The 17357-nt window shown below is 41.5% G+C and overlaps 1 protein-coding gene across 2 annotated transcripts in view; it reads left to right on the plus strand.

Moving 5' to 3' along the window:
- The first annotated feature begins 676 nt into the window (after positions 1-676).
- The window catches only part of CCDC170 (coiled-coil domain containing 170), an 88595-nt gene continuing 71914 nt past the window's right edge, over positions 677-17357 (plus strand). Inside the window, exon 1 of one of the 2 annotated variants that reach the window (XM_061130107.1) lies at positions 677-763. In XM_061130107.1, the coding sequence (XP_060986090.1) occupies positions 689-763 (75 nt within the window). In that variant the 5' untranslated portion in view covers positions 677-688. Of the gene's footprint in view, positions 764-919; positions 1193-17357 lie in introns of those variants that run through there. The other variant, XM_061130108.1, reaches the window with a different exon arrangement.

Here is a 17357-nt window from a genome sequence, read left to right on the forward strand (position 1 = left end):
TTGAGAAGGTTAAATGAAGGCACTGCTCACCAGGACAGACTACATGATTTGCAGGTCCCAGTAGAAAAGGCAAATGTAGGGCCCTCTGTTCAAAAATCACTAAGAATTTCAAGAGTGGAGTTAAAACAAGCGCAGGGCCTGTGCAGCTGCACGGATTGCACACCCAGGCGGCGGCGGCCGGGGCGCCGGAAGAAGCAGAAGCGTTGACACACAGTGGGCGCTAAATAAATGCTCATGCACCTTCAGGACAGCGCACGCCGCCAGCACGGTTACCACGGACCCCTCCCCCGCCCCTGTCCCCTCGCTGTCACTAGTCCCTGACCCGAGGACAAGACCCGGAACTGCGCCCGCGCGGGAGCCCGGCGGTGAGGACCGACCTCCGGCCCCGCCGGCCCCGGTGGCTCTGGCCCGGCCGAGCCTCCTCCTGGCCGGATGGGGCCGCTCGGCCGCCGCGCCGCACCGCCCCCCGGGACAACTTGGGGAGGATCAGGGTCTGCCCGGCGCCCCCCGGGCGCGTCTCGGGGGCCCGGACGCCTCGCAGCCCGGCCGAGGATTCCGGGTCCCGCGGGCGCCGCCAGCGTCCGGGGCCCCGCCAGCGTCCGGGGCCCCGCCGGCCCGCCGCAGTGTTTACCGGTTGCCCGAGGAGACGCGCCCGCCGGTCCGAGCGCGCCGCGGGACCCCGGCCGCCATGAGTTCCTCCGGCCCGCGGCGCCCGCCGCCCACCGGCCCCGCCGCCTTCGGCGCCTCGCCGCCCGCGCCCGAGGTACCGTCGCAGCCCACGGGCGCGCGCCGGGGCGGCGCCGGCGGTCGGTCTCTGCTGGGGAGGGCGCCGGGGAGGCTCGGCCCGGGCTGCGCGCGGCGCTCCTCGCCGGCGAGCTCTCCTCTCGGTAGCCCGGGTGGATCGTGGTGGGAACGTCCCCGCGTCGGAGAGGGACTTGGCAGTGCCAGCGACCGGCGAATTTGAGGAAGTGAGGGGGCAGGTCGTGAGTTTGTGAAATGCGGCTGAACTTGAGGTTGTACCAAGTCGCGTCTCTTGGTCATCCACACGGGTGACATTCTCAAAACGGTGTATCTGGCTCCTGTAGACCCTCCCCGAACCCCCGCCCCGGCGCCAAGAATTTCTTGCTTTTATCTTAAACTCCTTAGCTACTGAGAGACGTGGCTCAGAGCAGTTTCTTCAAAACCGGAGATGGTAAGGTTAATACTACAGTCTTGAGGGAAGTCGCTGCTCTTTTCGTTGCTAATCATTTCAGAAACGGTCATTCCGTCGTCGGATCCATTTACGCGTCTTTTCCCAGGTGGGCATCGCGGACTTGCCGGCTCAGCCTGGGTTAAGTGTCCCCTGCTGGACCCCGCGCAGGGGCCCACCCGGCAGAGCGTGTGTCCGAGGTTCCCCACGAGGGGGAACTCTATTCAGTCGAACTGCTTGCTGACCCCAGAGGTGTTCTCAGCTCAGCTGACCACAAAAATCCCTGGGGCACGCTCTTAACAATTCAAAACTTGGGCTGGATTCTCAAGCTGTAGGGAATTCTAATATTCAGCAGCTTTGATGGCTGCCTTTACATCTGACCAGATAGTGCCTTCCTTCTATTTAGATTTTTTTGATTCTTGATGTATTTGTGGAAAACTAGTGCCATCTTGTACAAATAAAGTTAGTTTTTCTTCCACTAGAAAATTTACATATTTTGTCCCTATCTTGTATCCTTTGTGCGTTAAGAATATTAGCCCATGCGTAAGTATGTAGAGTTTTTGTACTGCTTATATTTGTTTGAGGGAACAAATTGAAAGTAAATTACAGACCTCATGGCCCTTCATCCCTGAAAAATACTCTGGTGTGAGTCTCCTAAGAACAAGGGAATTTTCTAACCAAAACCCAATGATCAAATTCGGTGTGTTTAACATCCTTATAATAATATTATATAATGCCCACTATCTGCTATTTTGCCAGTTGTCCTAATAATGCCATTTACTGCAATTTTTTTTTTTTTTCATTTCAGGATCACACATTGAATTTAGCTTTATCTTTAGTCTCTGTAAACCTGGAACAGTTCCTCGGCCTTTCTTTGTCTTCGTTGATATTTTTGCAAGATCTAGGTCACTTGTTCTGTAAAATAGGTTTATCAGATTGTTCTTCATGATGAGATTTTTGGTAGGAATACTAAGTGATGTGTCTCAGTTCATCAGAGCGGGAGGTACATGGTGTCAGTTTGTCCCACTATTGGTGATGTTCCTAATTGGTGGCATCTGCCCATTTTCTACTGTAAAGGTGGAAAAAATAATTACGTTTTAGTAATAAATAAATGATCATATTGAATGATCCTACTGATTTATACTGAGATTTTTAGGGTAAATTTTACCACCTACATAAAGGAAAATATCCACCAAGACCAAGACTTTTAAAAAAATTATTTTTAGCTGCTCGGGGGCTTCGTTGTTGCTCTCGGGCTTTCTGTAGTTTTGGAGAGCCAGACTACTTTCAAGTCTGGGTGCATGGGCTTCTCATCACGGTGACTTCTCTTGTTGCGGTTCCTGGGCTCTAGGAGAGCAAGCTTAGCAGTTGTGACTCACAGGCTTAGTCGCCTATGACATGTGGGATCTTCCGGAACTAGGGATCGAACTGGTGTCCCCTGAATTGCAAGGCAGATTCTTAACCACAGGACCACTGGGGAAGCCCCCAAGCCCAAGACGTTAATTGACCCGAAAGACCTAAATTTTATTGAGAAGCAAAATGCCAGCATTTACTGTAATTACTTTTTCAGTTTCCAAAATACTTATCTGAGACAATCTTACAACTCAGATAGGCAGAGCAGGAATTTCCCATTATACACAAGATATAGCTTGTTCAGTTAGCAAATAATGGACAGTAACTTAAATATCTTTCTTTTGAAAGTTTAGTGCTTTCTCTGCCATACCATTATGCACTGAAAAACAGATTAAAATACTAAGTAGGGATAATAACCAAGTGTATGAGGAAGTAGAATACTGCAGGGACTAGAAGTATTAGCTATGAGTTCAGGCAGTCCTGATTACACCACTTAACTGTGACACTTTGAGCAAAAAAAAAATGACAATGTCTCAGAACTTAGTTTCTTCATCTGCAACATGGGATCATAAAGCTTATGACATAGCGTGGTTTAGGGATTCACAGTCAATATATGTAATGCTGCTAACGGGGTGACTGAATACATCACTGTTGGGAATTTGAGCAAGTTGCTTTCCTCTTTGTGAAACAAGAGTGAGTTAGAATAGCTGCCCGATGGAGTTGTTATGAGAAGCAAAGGTAAATAGCAACACGGCCTATCAGCAGCTATAGTTCTTCAAAGGAAAGAGGACTTAAACTGGTTGTGTATAATTATGAAAGAAGTAAAGTCAGTTTTTCTTTATTTCCTCACCATTTCAAACATTTAAAAAATTATGGTAAAATACACATAACATAAAATTTACTGTCTTAGCAAAATTTAAGTGTACAGTTCAGTGGCCTTAAGTACAGTTGCTTTATTGTACAACTATCATCACCATCTATCTCTGAAACTCTTTTCATCTTTCAAACTGAAATTCTGTGCACACTTAACAGTAACTCCCCATGCCCTCCTCTCCCCAGCTCCTGGCAACCACCATTCTTTTTCTGTGTCTGAATTTGATTGCTCTGGGCACCTCGTTTAAGTGGAATCATACCGTATTCATCCTTTTGTGACTGGTTTGTTTCGCTTAGCATAGTACCCTTGAGGTTCATTCATTCATCCATGTTGTATTATTAATAGTACGTGCATTAGAACTTCTCCCCTTTTGAAGGCAGAATGATATTCCATTGCATGTATATGTCATGTTTTGCTTATCCATTCTTCTGTACAAAGACACTTAGACTATATTGTGAATAATGCTACTATGACTATGGGTATACAACAGATCTTCAAGATATTCCTTTCAGTTATTTTGAGTATAAGAATTGTAATTGCTGGATTATGTAGTATTTCAATTTTCAATTTTTTATAAAGTTTTTTCTTTTTGATATTTATTTATTTGGCTGCACTGGGTCTCAGTTGCAGGTTTCAGTATCTTTAATTGTGGCATGCAAACTCTTAGTTGTGGTCTGTGAATCTAGTTCCCTGACCAGGGATCGAACCTGGGCCCTCTGAATTGGGAGTGCGAGTCTTAGCCACTAGACCACCAGCAAGGTCCCCAATTTTCATTTTTTTTGAGGAACTGCCTTACTGTTTTCCATAGTAACTGCACCATTTTACATTCTTATCAGCAATGCACAGATGTTCCAATTTCTCCACATCCTTGTCCATACTTGTATTTTCCCTTCCTTCCTTTTTCACATCCTCACTCTCTCCTTCCTTCCCTCCCATCCTCCTTCCTTCCTTCCTTTCTTTCTCCCACTCTTTTTTCCCCATGTAGTCAGCCTAGTGGGTGTGAAGTAGTAACCATTTCCACTTTATTCCATTTCCTTTCTCTTTGATTTGTTCTGTTCTTTTTTGTTTTCTCTTCCTTTTAATCAAACTCAAATTAAGAAAAGATCTGACTCTAATCAAATGTCTTCATGTGAATTTAAGTCAGAAGCCTTGGTATTCTAGGTATAAAGGAAAACAACCTGAAGCCTCCCACAAAGGTAAGAAATGAGAGAGAAAGAAACAGAAAAAGCAAAGTAAAAGAAAAAAAGACGATGAAAAGAAATACAAATATATCAGTAATTATAATAAGTGTAAATGGATTAAATGCTCAGTTAACCAATAAAATTGTCAAAGAATTTTTTAAAAAAATTCAGGTGTATGTTATTTATGAAAGACATATTTAAACAAAAGTATATGGGAAGATTGAAAGCAACATGTTTGAAAAGATTTACCAGACACATAGTAAGCACAGGAAACCTTATTGGATATGATAATACTATACAGAATACTTTTAAAGCAAAAAAGCATTACTAGAGGTAAAGAAAGTCACAATGATGATACAAATTATATCACTGCCACATAATGATAAAAATTATTATTTATCAGAAAAAGTTACAACAATTCTAAATGTATATGCATCTAATAAAATGGCCTCAAAATATATAAATCCAAAATAGACAGAAGCAAAAATCTCTGAGGAGACATAGGCAAATGTACCCCTACAGTAGAACAGTTTTAATATACCTCTGTATGTATCGGCGAGATACACCAGACAAAGATTTGGTAAGGGAACTATTAAAAAGCTAAAAATACAAAAATGTTTAAGTCATTATGAAGAAGAATAAAAGGATATAAAATAGTTGGGCTACATATGGCTGTAGAAGTTAACCAGATGACTTTTTTTCTTTGCTCAAGGGAATAAATACCTTTTTGGACTATGAAACAACCAATTGGACCATGTCCTAGAAAGTGTATTGGTAGAGATTGAACTAGATAAGTAATTAAATGTTTTTTCTTGTTTCAAATAAAAAAGGGCTTTATACAATTAAAAATTATTGATAACAATCTGATCATGAGTTCAGCTCAGTTCAGTCGCTCAGTTGTGTCCGACTCTTTTCAACCCCATGGACTGTAGCACACCAGGCTTCCTCATCCATCACCAACTCTCAGAGCTTGCTCAAACTCATGTCCATCAAGTCAGTGATGCCATCCAACCATCTCATCCTCTATCGTCCCCTTCTCCTCTGTCTTCAGTTTTTCCCAGCATCAGGGTCTTTTCCAATGAGTCCGTTCTTTGCATCAGGTGGCCAAAGTATTGGAGTTTCAGCTTCAGCATCAGTCCTTCCAATGAATATTCAGGACTGATTTCCTTTGGGATTGACTGGTTGGATCTCCTTGCAGTCCAAGGGACTCTCAAGAGTCTTCTCCAACACCACAGTTCAAAAGCATCAATTCTTTGGCACTCAGCTTTCTTTATAGTCCAACTTTTACATGACTGCTGGAAAAACCATAGCTTTGACTAGCCTGATCTTTGTCAGCAAAGAAATGTCTCTGCATTTTAATATTCTGTCCAGGTTGGTCATAACTTTTCTTCCAAGGAGCAAGTGTCTTTTAATTTCATGGCTGCAGTGACCATCTGCAGTGGTTTTGGAGCCCCCCAAAATGAAGTCTGTCACTGTTTCCACTGTTTCCCTATCTATTTGCCATGAAGTGGTGGGACCAGATGCCATGATCTTCATTTTTTGAATGTTGAGTTTCAAGCCAGCTTTTTCACGTTAGACAAACCCACCTTGAAGGATTTTCTGTTAAGTAATTGGCCAGTACTCTTCAAAAGTGTCCAGGTCATGTTTGGCAGAGACTAAGGAAACGCTGGGCTGGAAGAAGCACAAGCTGGAATCAAGATTGCTGGGAGAAATATCAATAACCTCAGATATGCAGATGACACCACACTTATGGTAGAAAGTAAAGAGGAACTAAAAAGCCTCTTGATGAAAGAGGAGAGTGAAAAAGTTGGCTTAAAGCTTAACATTCAGAAAACGATCATGGCATCTGGTCCCATCACTTCATGGCAAATAGATGGGGAGAGAGTGGAAACAGTGTCAGACTTTATTTTCTTGGGCTCCAAAATCACTGCAGATGGTGACTGCAGCCATGAAATTAAAAGGCGCTTACTCCTTGGAAGGAAAGTTATGACCAACCTAGATAGCATATTAAAAAGCAGAGACATTACTTTGCCAACAAAGGTCCGACTAGTCAAGGCTATGGTTTTTCCAGTGGTCATGTATGGATGTGAGAGTTGGACTGTGAAGAAAGCTGAGCGCCAAAGAATTGATGCTTTTGAACTGTGGTGTTGGAGAAGACTCTTGAGAGTCCCTTGGACTGCAAGGAGATCCAACTAGTCCATCCTAAAGGAGATCAGTCCTGGGTGTTCATTGGAAGGACTGATGCTGAAGCTGAAACTCCAGTACTTTGGCCACCTCATGCGAAGAGTTGACTCATTGGAAAAGACCATGATGCTGGGAGGGATTGGGGGCAGGAGGAGGAGGGGACAACAGAGGATGAGATGGCTGGATGGCATCGCTGACTTGCTGGACATGAGTTTGAGTAAACTCCGGGAGTCGGTGATGGACAGGGAGGCCTGGTGTGCTGCGATTCGTGGGATCACAAAGAGTCGGACACGACTGAGCAACTGAACTGAGCTGAAGGAGACAAGACAGCTAGAAGCAATGTGAGAGCCTGGGTTGACCCCTGGACCAGAAAAAGGACATGATTAGAAAACTCGCGAACTTCGAATAAGATCTGAGGTTTAGTTAATAGTATTATAGCAAAGTTAATTCCCTGGTTTTAACATGTCTCGGATATGTAAGTAGTTAACATTAGGGGAAGTTGGGTAAAGAGTACACAGAATCTTTCTGTTCTAATCTTGTAACCTTTTTCTGGGTCTAAAATAACTTCAGAATAAAAAGTTTAAAAAATGAATGACAAGCAGTTAATTCTTTTGTATATCCAAGTTTAAAACTGCCACACTTAGTTTCTCTTCATATCGAATTATTCTTGGACCACCTGGCTGAGGGGAAACACTCAAATAACAGGTGGATAAAAGAACTTTTTGAACACCAAGCAGAGAGCACCATTGGTTTTCCTTTCGTATTTCAAAAAGGTGGTGTGAATCTTTACTTAAAGTGCAATGTACAGGATATTTGAAACAATAGTGAGTGCTTCTTGGTTTGCACTTGAATTAAGTTGACTAATTATAAAGACTTACTTTTTCTGTGTTCAAGGACAATTTAAAATTTTAATTGAAAAAGGGAGTAACATTTGCTGTACTTAGAATTATTTATGCTAGGTTCTTTCCCCAAGATTTCTTTTTTCTTTGTTTCGCTTCCAATTTTTTTCCTTTGAAATTGGTGCTTTGGTGGCTTTGATCTAAGGCAGAGAAGTTCAAAGCCATTGCCGAGGTGGACCAGCAGCCCTGTTCTCTTTCTCTTATTGATACCAGCACTACAATTGATTATGGCTTCTATCTCTACATGTTAGATAGTGCTTGAATAAAATATTTTAAATATTGCTAGTAAAAGGAAATACATGAATTCTATTTCTGAGTAACTGAACTAACTTCCTTTTTGTTGACTAAATTTATTCTTATGCTGTCCCTCCTGACTCTTCCGCGTTAGCTTTGTACGGAAACATATTTTTCAGCATTTCTAGGTCATCATTATCTAATCTCAATGTCAGTGCAAAGGGGAACAATGTCAAGACCCGACTAGTTGTCACATTTCCACTAAAGTCTTTTCTACTTCAGGGTAAATGAAATGGGTAGAGTGGAGAAGCAAAAAGGAAGTCTTGATGTTGAAATTTTGTGACTATTTAGTAAGCAAAAATGAGAATGTGGGAGGAAACCTGAACCAAAAAAACTCTGCTTGGTGAATCATACATAGATTGAGTCACCCATGTGGTGAATGTTTTTTGAGTCTCAGGGCACCAAAGATAGGGAAATTCTTTGCTTCAGCAGTTAAAAAGTGAGGGTCAATTCTAAAACAGGTGCTGTTTTAGATAAGGTCCAACTCTCATAAATGGTACATTTTAGTGGGGGGAAATAGATAACAAAAATAAACAAATGGATAAACAAGGTAATTTCAAAGTGTGGTTAACACTAAAGGGGGATCACAGGATCAAGACTGACGGGTGTAGAGGGTCGGCTTTGGATAGGGTAGGCCCAGATGACTCTCCCAGGAGATGACATGTGTGCTGAATTGTTAGTGATGCTGGGAGGGAGTGTTTTTAGAAATAGCTTCCCTAGGGGAAGTGTGTTTAGAAAGAGTGCACTACCATGTGTAAAATAGGTAGCTAGTGGGAACCTGCTGTATACACAGGAAGCTCAGCTCAGTTCTCTGTGTGAACTGAAAGGGAGGAGGTCCAAGGTGTGGGGGGACATATGTATCCATATGACTGATTCACTTTGTCGTACACAGAAACTAACACGATATTGTAAAGCAACTATGCCCCAATTTAAAAAAGAATACAGTTGGTGGCAAGTCCCTCAGTTTAGGTGTGTCTCATGATTCCTCATCCTTAGATTCAAGTTAATCACTTTTGGCATTTATCGGTGATCCTATATGAGAGATTGTGTGTTTCTCAGAGCATCATGCCAGGAGCCATATGTCAGTTTATCTCACTGTTGATGTTATAAAAGAAAAAGAAAGGCTGAGAACTGGATTCAACAGACTAATGATAGCTGATAATACATGCGATACATTTTTGATTGCTCTAAGGAATGTTATTGAGATAATTGGTGAATAGTATGGTGTCATCATTAAATTTCTTGAATTTCACAGCCGTATGCAAAGGAATGTCCTTGTCCTTAGAAATACACGCTGAAGTATGTAGGGGTTGAAGGCTGTGATGTCTGCAAATTACTCACAAATGACTCAGCTGTTGTGATTGTAATGGACGGAGAGAAAAGACTAGATCAAATGTGATGAAATGTTGTCACTGTTGGTGAATCTAAGTGTGGCATATACTTGATTATTCTTGCAACTTTTCTGTAAGATTGAAATAAAGCTCTAAAGAAATTATGTACCTGTAATCAATAGTGAAGAGGAACTAAAAAGCCTCTTGATGAAAGTGAAAGAGGAGAGTGAAAAAGTTGGCTTAAAGCTTAACATTCAGAAAACTAAGATCATGGCATCTGGTCCCATCACCTCATGGGAAATAGATGGGGAGACAGTGGAAACAGTGTCAGACTTTATTTTTGGGGGCTCCAAAATCACTGCAGATGGTGACTGCAGCCATGAAATTAAAAGACACTAACTCCTTGGAAGGAAAGTTATGACCAACCTAGATAGCATGTTAAAAGGCAGAGACATTACTTTGCCAACAAAGGTCCGACTAGTCAAGGCTATGGTTTTTCCAGTGGTCATGAATGGATGTGAGAGTTGGACTGTGAAGAAAGCTGAGCACTGAAGAATTGATGCTTTTGAACTGTGGTGTTGGAGAAGACTCTTGAGAGTCCCTTGGACTGCAAGGAGATCCAACTAGTCCGTCCTAAAGGAGATCAGTCCTGGGTGTTCATTGGAAGGACTGATGCTGAAGCTGAAACTCTAGTACTTTGGCCACCTCATGTGAAGAGTTGACTCATTGGAAAAGACCCTGATGCTGGGAGGGATTGGGGGCATGAGGAGAAGGGGATGAAAGAGGATGAGATGGCTGGATGGCATCACCGACTCAATGGGCATGAGTTTGAGTAAGCTCCGGGAGTTGGTGATGGACAGGGAGGCCTGGCGTGCTGCAATTCATGGGGTCGCAAAAAGTCGGACACGACTGAGCGACTGAACTGAACTGAACTGAACTGAACAATTCGAGATATTAAGTAGAAGATGCTCTTTCTAACTATTGAGCTCACAGTATAGTTGAGTAAATAATAAATGGGGTAGTAAATAAAGGCTTGGAAAAGGAAGAAGGCAAGCATGGCTGGAGTAAAGATATGGTGTCAGATGAGGATCTAGAAGGAAAGACAAGCAATTACGGGAGATGCAGGGACGGGGCAGGGGGAGAGCTGGGGTAGGGGAAGCTTTGCTGAAGTTATTGAGGCCAATGATGGTGCTGGTAGGGAGATGACATTGACTTTGGAGTACCAACAGGACCCGTAGGTGATGTTCAGTGGCAGTTGGAAGCATGAATCTCTAGCTAGAGATGCAGACTGGGGAGCCATCAATTACTGAAGATGGTTGAAATCTCAGGAGAGCATGAAGTAGACCAGTGAAGGTGTCCTATGTGGTGAAGAAAAAGGATTGACGATGAAGTCCAGAGAGTTGCAGGTTGACAAGTGGGTCAAGGAGGATGAGTTGCAGGAGGGACTGCGAGGGGAGGGCCAGAGGAGCAGAGAATGAAAAGCTGCTCAGCGGAGTGGCGGTCATGGCTCCCTCCAGTTCTCCTTTTTCCATATATTGGAGCACCCTTTCCCTGGGTTTACTTAGAATTGACAGAATTTGGGGAATAGCTGCCCAACACAGTGATTATGGTTTTGTCCATATTGATTATTAAATGTTTCATTCTGATAGTAATTAGCTAAGTATGTTAAGGCCATTTCTGGACCATGGTTTAAAAACCATGCCATTTGGGCCAAGTGTGTGTGTGTGTGTGTATATATATATATATATATATATATATGTGTGTGTGTGTGACATATTTATAAAATATATATATATATATATATATATATATTTATATATGGCTTCCCTGGTAACTCAGTGGTAAAGAATCCACCTGCCAATACAGGAGATGCGGGTTCAATCCCTTGGTCAGGAAGATGCCCTAGAGAAGGAAATGGCAACCCACTCCAGTATCCTTGTTTGGGAAATCTCATGGACAGAGGAACCTGGTGGGCTACAGTCCATGGGGTCACAAAGAGTCATTCACAACTCAGGGACTTAACTAGTTCTGTTTCTCTGGAGGACCCTAATACACAGGATCACTTCACTGAGTCCTTCCATGCTTGAGGACGTTGTTAGAACCAACGGGTTTGTAGTCCATCAGAAAGGACAGTGCAGCAAGGCCTCAGGTGCTCAACACAGACACAAAGGCTGATGATCAACAACAGAAAAGTGGGGAGAGTTTTTCGTATCTACTGCCTGATTTTCCTAGAGAGACAGGACCAACCTATCCATCAGTGCCCCTGGGACCACCATACTTTAAGGGACCCATGAGAATGTTTTAAATTCTTTTCAAATCAGGAGAGGGAGAAAAAAAGATAACTTTTAAGTTGAGAAAATATTTTAATGTGTAATATTTTGATATGTTCATCTTCATGCCAGTAGGTTGTAAAATATAGTTTTAATATCTGTATGGAGGAAAGAGACCATGAAGGAATTAACAAAAGTGCACTGTTGTTGTTTAGGCGCTAAGTCGTGTCCTACTCTGCGACCCCATGGATTGTAGTCTGCCAGGCTCCTCTGTCCGTGGGATTTCCCAGGCAAGAATACTGGAGTGAGTTGCTATTTCTTCCCCCAGGGGATCTTCTCGACCCAGGTATCAAACCCATGTTTCCTGTGTGTCCTGCATTGGCAGGCCGTTTCTTTACCATTGGGCCACCTGGGAAACCCATAGGACCCACAAAAGTTAGTGGGGTCATGTGGGGAGATGAAACTGTGTGTGGAAGCATTGTATAGAGAGCATTGTTAAGCAACACAAAAGATAAAACAGATAATAGAACATATTTTTCCCAATATTACTGATACAATTGACATACAGCACTATGTAAGTTTAAGGCATACAGCATAATGACTTGACTTAAATATATTGTGAAGTAATTGCCACAATAAATTTAGTTAAATTAACACTCATCATCTTATATAGATGCAAAAGAAAAAAAAAAAGAAAATGTTTCTTTCCTTGTGATGAGAACTTTTAGGACTTTTCAATATATCATACAGCAGTGTTAACTATAGTCGTTATGTTGTATATTATAGCACCAGTATTTATTTATCTTATAACTGGAAGTTTGTACTTTTTGATTTTCTTCATCCAATTCCCGCACCCCACACAACCCCCGCCCCCTTCCTCTGGTAACTGTAACTCTGACCTCTCTCTTTTTAATGAGATTTTTGCTTGTTTTAGATTCCACATATGAGATCATACAATGTTTGTCTTTCTCTGACTTATTTCACTTAGCATAATGCCCTCAAGGTCCATTTATGTTGTTGAAAGTTTTCTTTTTTTCTGTGGTTGGGTAGTATTTCATTTTTAGATATAGATATATTTAGGTATATTAGATTGACTAAAAAGTTTGTTTGGTTTTCTGTGCTATCTAAGGAAAAACCTGAATGAACTTTTTGGCCAACCCAATGTAGTGAAAGTTGCTCAGTCGTGTAGACTCTTTGCGACCCCATGGATTGTAGCCTGCTGGGTTCCTCTGTTCATGGAATTCTCCAAGCAAGAGTACTGGAGTGGATAGCCTTTCCCTTCTCCAAGGGATCTTCCCAACCCAGGGATCGAATCCAGGTTTCCCGCATTGCAGGTGGATTCTTTACCATCTGAGCCACCAGGGAAGCCCCAAAATATTGGAGTAGGTAGCCTATCCCTTCTCCAGAGGACCTTCCTGACCCAGGAGTCAAACTCGGGTCTCCTGCATTGCAGTCATATTCTTTACAAGCTGAGATTCCAGGGAAGCCCCCTAGTTATAACTATATCTAGAGATAGAGATGGATATAAATATGTCACATTTTCTTCCTTATCCATTCATCCATTGATGGATACTTAGGTGTTTCCATGACTTGGCAATTGTAAATCATGCTTAGAAAATTTTATCTTGAAATTACTTGCTCCTTCTCTTAAAGGCTGACATAAAATGATGAATATTGAACTGAAGTCCAGCAAAATTTAAATCTCCGTATGACAGTTTTATTGCACTAGAGAATTGCTCTTTTGGAAAATGGGTTAAACTGTATTTCAAGTTCCTTCTAAGGGAAATATTCCTCAGGAGCCAATTTGAATAGACAACTTGTTACAAGTTTTAAGTACACCACTCAGCTTTGGAACTGAAATATTACATCTTGGAAAAATTTTCACTTTAAGATAATTTATCAAGTGTTTGATAATAGAGTGAAAAAACCCCCACTTGAGAAGAAGTTTAGAATCATTAATATGTGAAAAGATATATAAGATTCTGATGAATAAAATGTCCCATCTCTTTGTCAACAGAGGTTTTCGTTTCCCCCATTCCACTCAAGGAAGCTATTCCATATGTGACAATGTTCCCAAATCTGCATTCTTTATGAGCCTTGACAGCTACACCCAATACCTCCCATGGAGCTCTAGCCAATATAAATGCTGAGAAATTGTTGTCACTTAAAATAGGACCTGAAATTAATTAACTTGCCTGTGGCTTTCTGAACTAAGACATTATTTTGTAATGTGAACAGATTAAAAAAAATTCAAAGGACTTTCACTTCAGTTAAGTCACTCAGTCGTGTCCGACTCTTTGCGACCCCATGGACTGCCGCATGCCAGACTTCCCTGTCCATCACCAACTCCCAGAGCTTGCTCAAACTCATGTCCACTGAGTTAGTGATGCCATCCAACCATCTTATCCTCTGTCATCCCCTTCTCCTCCTGTGTTCAACCTTTCCCAGCATCAGGGTCCTTTCCAATCAGTTCTTCGCATCAGGTGGCCAATGTATTGGAGTTTCAGCTTCAGCATCAGTCCTTCCAATGAATGTTCAGGACTGATTTCCTTTAGGATGGACTGGTTAGATCTCTTTGCAGTCCCAGGGACTCTCAAAAGTCTTCTCCAACACCACAGTTCAAAAGCATCAATTCTTCGGCTCAGCTTTCTTCACAGTCCAACTCTCACATCCATACATGACTACTGGAAAAACCATAACTGACTAGATGGACCTTTGTTGGCAAAGCTTTTTAACATGCTGTCAAGGTTGGTCATAGCTTTTCTTCCAAGGGGCAAGCATCTTTTAATTTCATGGCTACAGTCACCATCTGCAGTGATTTGGACCCCCCAAAAATAAAGTCTTTCACTGTTTCCACTGTTTCTCCATCTATTTGCCATGAAGTTGTAGGACAGGATGCCATGATCTTAGTTTTCTGAATGTTGAGTTTTAAGCCAACTTTTTTACTCTCCCCTTTCACTTTCATCAAGAGGCTCTTTAGTTCTTCTTCACTTTCTGCCATAAAAAGTGGTGTCATCTGCATACCTGAGGTTATTGATATTTCTCCCAGCAATCTTGATTCCAGCTTGTGCTTCATCCAGCCTGGCATTTCGCATGATGTACTCTGCATATAAGTTAAATAAGCAGGGTGACAACATACAGCCTTGACGTACTCCTTTCCCGATTTAGAACCAGTCTGTAGTTCATGTCCAGTTCTAACTGTTCCTTTCTGATGGACATACAGATTTCTCAGGAGGCAGGTCAGGTGGTCTGGTATTCCCATCTCTTTAAGAATTTTTCACAGAGGACTTTATATTAAATGAAAATATAAGCTTCTAAATTGACTAGACCCAACCTGTACAGCATATACGAACTTGTAGAAAGCAGAAGGAATCTTCTTTAACTTTATTTTTTATTGAAATATAGTTGATTGACAATGTGTTAGTTTGTGCTGTTCGGCAAAGTGAATTAGTTATATCATACATATATACACTTTTTTTTTATACTTTCCCCGTATAGGTCATTATAGAGTATTGAATAGAGTTCCCTGTCCTATACAGTAGGTCCTTATTAGTTATCTATTTTATATATAGTAGTCTGTATATGTCAATCCCAATCTCCCAATTTATTCCTCCCTCCTAGGAATCTTCCAAAAAGTGGTTGGAAGGAGATTTATGAATTTATCAAAGTTAAATTTTGTGAACTTATCATTAATTTTGGAAATGCAGCTCTTTAGTACAACAACCTGAGTTGCCTTGCAGACCAGCAGTATTGAACGAAGTTCAGAACAGAATTCAATTTAGGGAGAAATGATTGCATATCTATATGTGATGATAACATAGTGATGAACAGTATGGGCTTGCGAGTCAGATAGGCTTTGGTTTGAATTCTGGCTGTGCCATTTCATTCATTCCTTCATTCATTCTGTGATTTTACTGACACCCGGTCACTGGGGACACAGTGGTGAACAAAACAGGCATTTTCTTGCCTCTTTGGACCTCATAGTCTAGCGGGGTTATAGATGTTAAGTAAGCAATCATAAAATAAATAAATAAATAATATGCTAAAGAAAGAAAAAATCATACAAATAAATAAGTTGATTTGGTGATAACACGAAGGATAAGTATTGGGTAACATGAGAGTGAATAACACAGAAAACTAATTTAGATGGAGGCTCAGGGGACATGGACTTAAAGACTGAAAACAGGCTGGGTAGAGTGAGCCAGAGTAAGAGATCAGGAAGGAGGGGGGAGGAGAGGAGAAGGAAGGGGAGGGGAGGGGAGGGGAGGAGAAGAGCCAGAAAACACAGCTGTGAGATTCATATCAAATGCCTTATCTTTGAACCAAAATTCTTTTTTATGCAATGTGGATAGTTGTAATAGCTTCACATGGTTGCACTTGGGGTTAAATGACATTGTATTTGAATCATGCTTAAAATAGACCTAGCATGATGAGTGTTTACTACCTGGTGGCTATAGATAATAATGCCCTCACGGAGTTTACATTCTGGTGAGGTGATCACAGCCACTTCAAGAATGGAAATAAGCAGAGAGAGGCTAATAGCTGTTTGAAGAGTTTCAGAGAAAAATTCTACATTTATGCTAATTTTGGAAATGATGTTTTAAGTTACAGTCACAACTGAAGAAAAAGGCAAGACAAAACATCTCAGTGTTTTCTGATAAATAAGTGAACGTAAGTGACATATATCAATGAGGTAACAGACTAAAGATGCTGCAGCGTGATATTATACAGTGTGGATTAATGTAATTTCCCATAGTGTTCATGTAGCATGTAAGTATAGCTGTTACACAAGGAAGTGGCTACAAGCTTCTAAAGACAGGATGAGTTAGAGAAACAATTGCTAATTTATTCACCAAGATATTTTCCTAACAAGATAGAGAAAAATAACAAATTAGATAAGAGGGGACCTTCACCCTAACAACGATTGAGCATTGTAATTTTGGTTCCTTCAAGATAAGCATTTTTTTTTTCAGATGTTTTAAACATTTATTCTCATCTGACAAAATGTGGATGAATAAATAATTCCTGGCTTTTCTTCCCCAGTATATCTTGGTCAACTCTCTCCTCTCCCTCCTAGTTTTTTTCTGAAACTCTTGTATCTGTTCTAGGCTGATCTCTTGGCATGGCTAATTTTAAAAATATGAGACTTGTTATTTTCCATTTTTACAAGAGATGAGTGAAATTCCACCTATATTCGTTCCAACAGGACCATTGTTTAGCAATAATGAAAGTCTCTCAGTCGTGTCTGACTCTTTGCGACCCCATGGACTATACAGTCCGTGGAATTCTCCAGGCCAGAATACTGGAGTGGGTAGCCGTTCCCTTCTCCAGGGGATCTTCCCAACCTTGGGATCAAACCCAGGTCTCCCGCCTTGCAGGCAGATTCTTTACCAGCTGAGCCACCAGGGAAGCCCCTATTCTCACTTGATAGGACATACTTCTACTGATCTCAGCTGGAGGCTGGGTCCAGATGATAAGTCTTAATACAAGAGGTCTCAGGAATGTGTTTCTGATATTAACTAAGTTGATGTTGTCAAATGACATTCAGAGGGTTCACTGAAGCAGCAGCATTCATTCATACTCTGCTCTACTTCAGAATTATCCCTGAAAAATCAAAACTCAGGTGAGATGGCTAATTGGACTCCATTGTTTTGACCCTGCTACTGAAGTGCTTTTACTGAACAAAGGCTTGACATTATGCCGTTCAGTTGTTCCACGGGTTTGGATATTTGTGATTTCCGGTAGTGAGCAACTTGTTTGCTTTATCTTGCGGTCCTGGTAG

This window comes from Dama dama, chromosome 26 (assembly GCF_033118175.1).
Source record: "Dama dama isolate Ldn47 chromosome 26, ASM3311817v1, whole genome shotgun sequence".
NCBI lineage: Eukaryota > Metazoa > Chordata > Mammalia > Artiodactyla > Cervidae > Dama > Dama dama.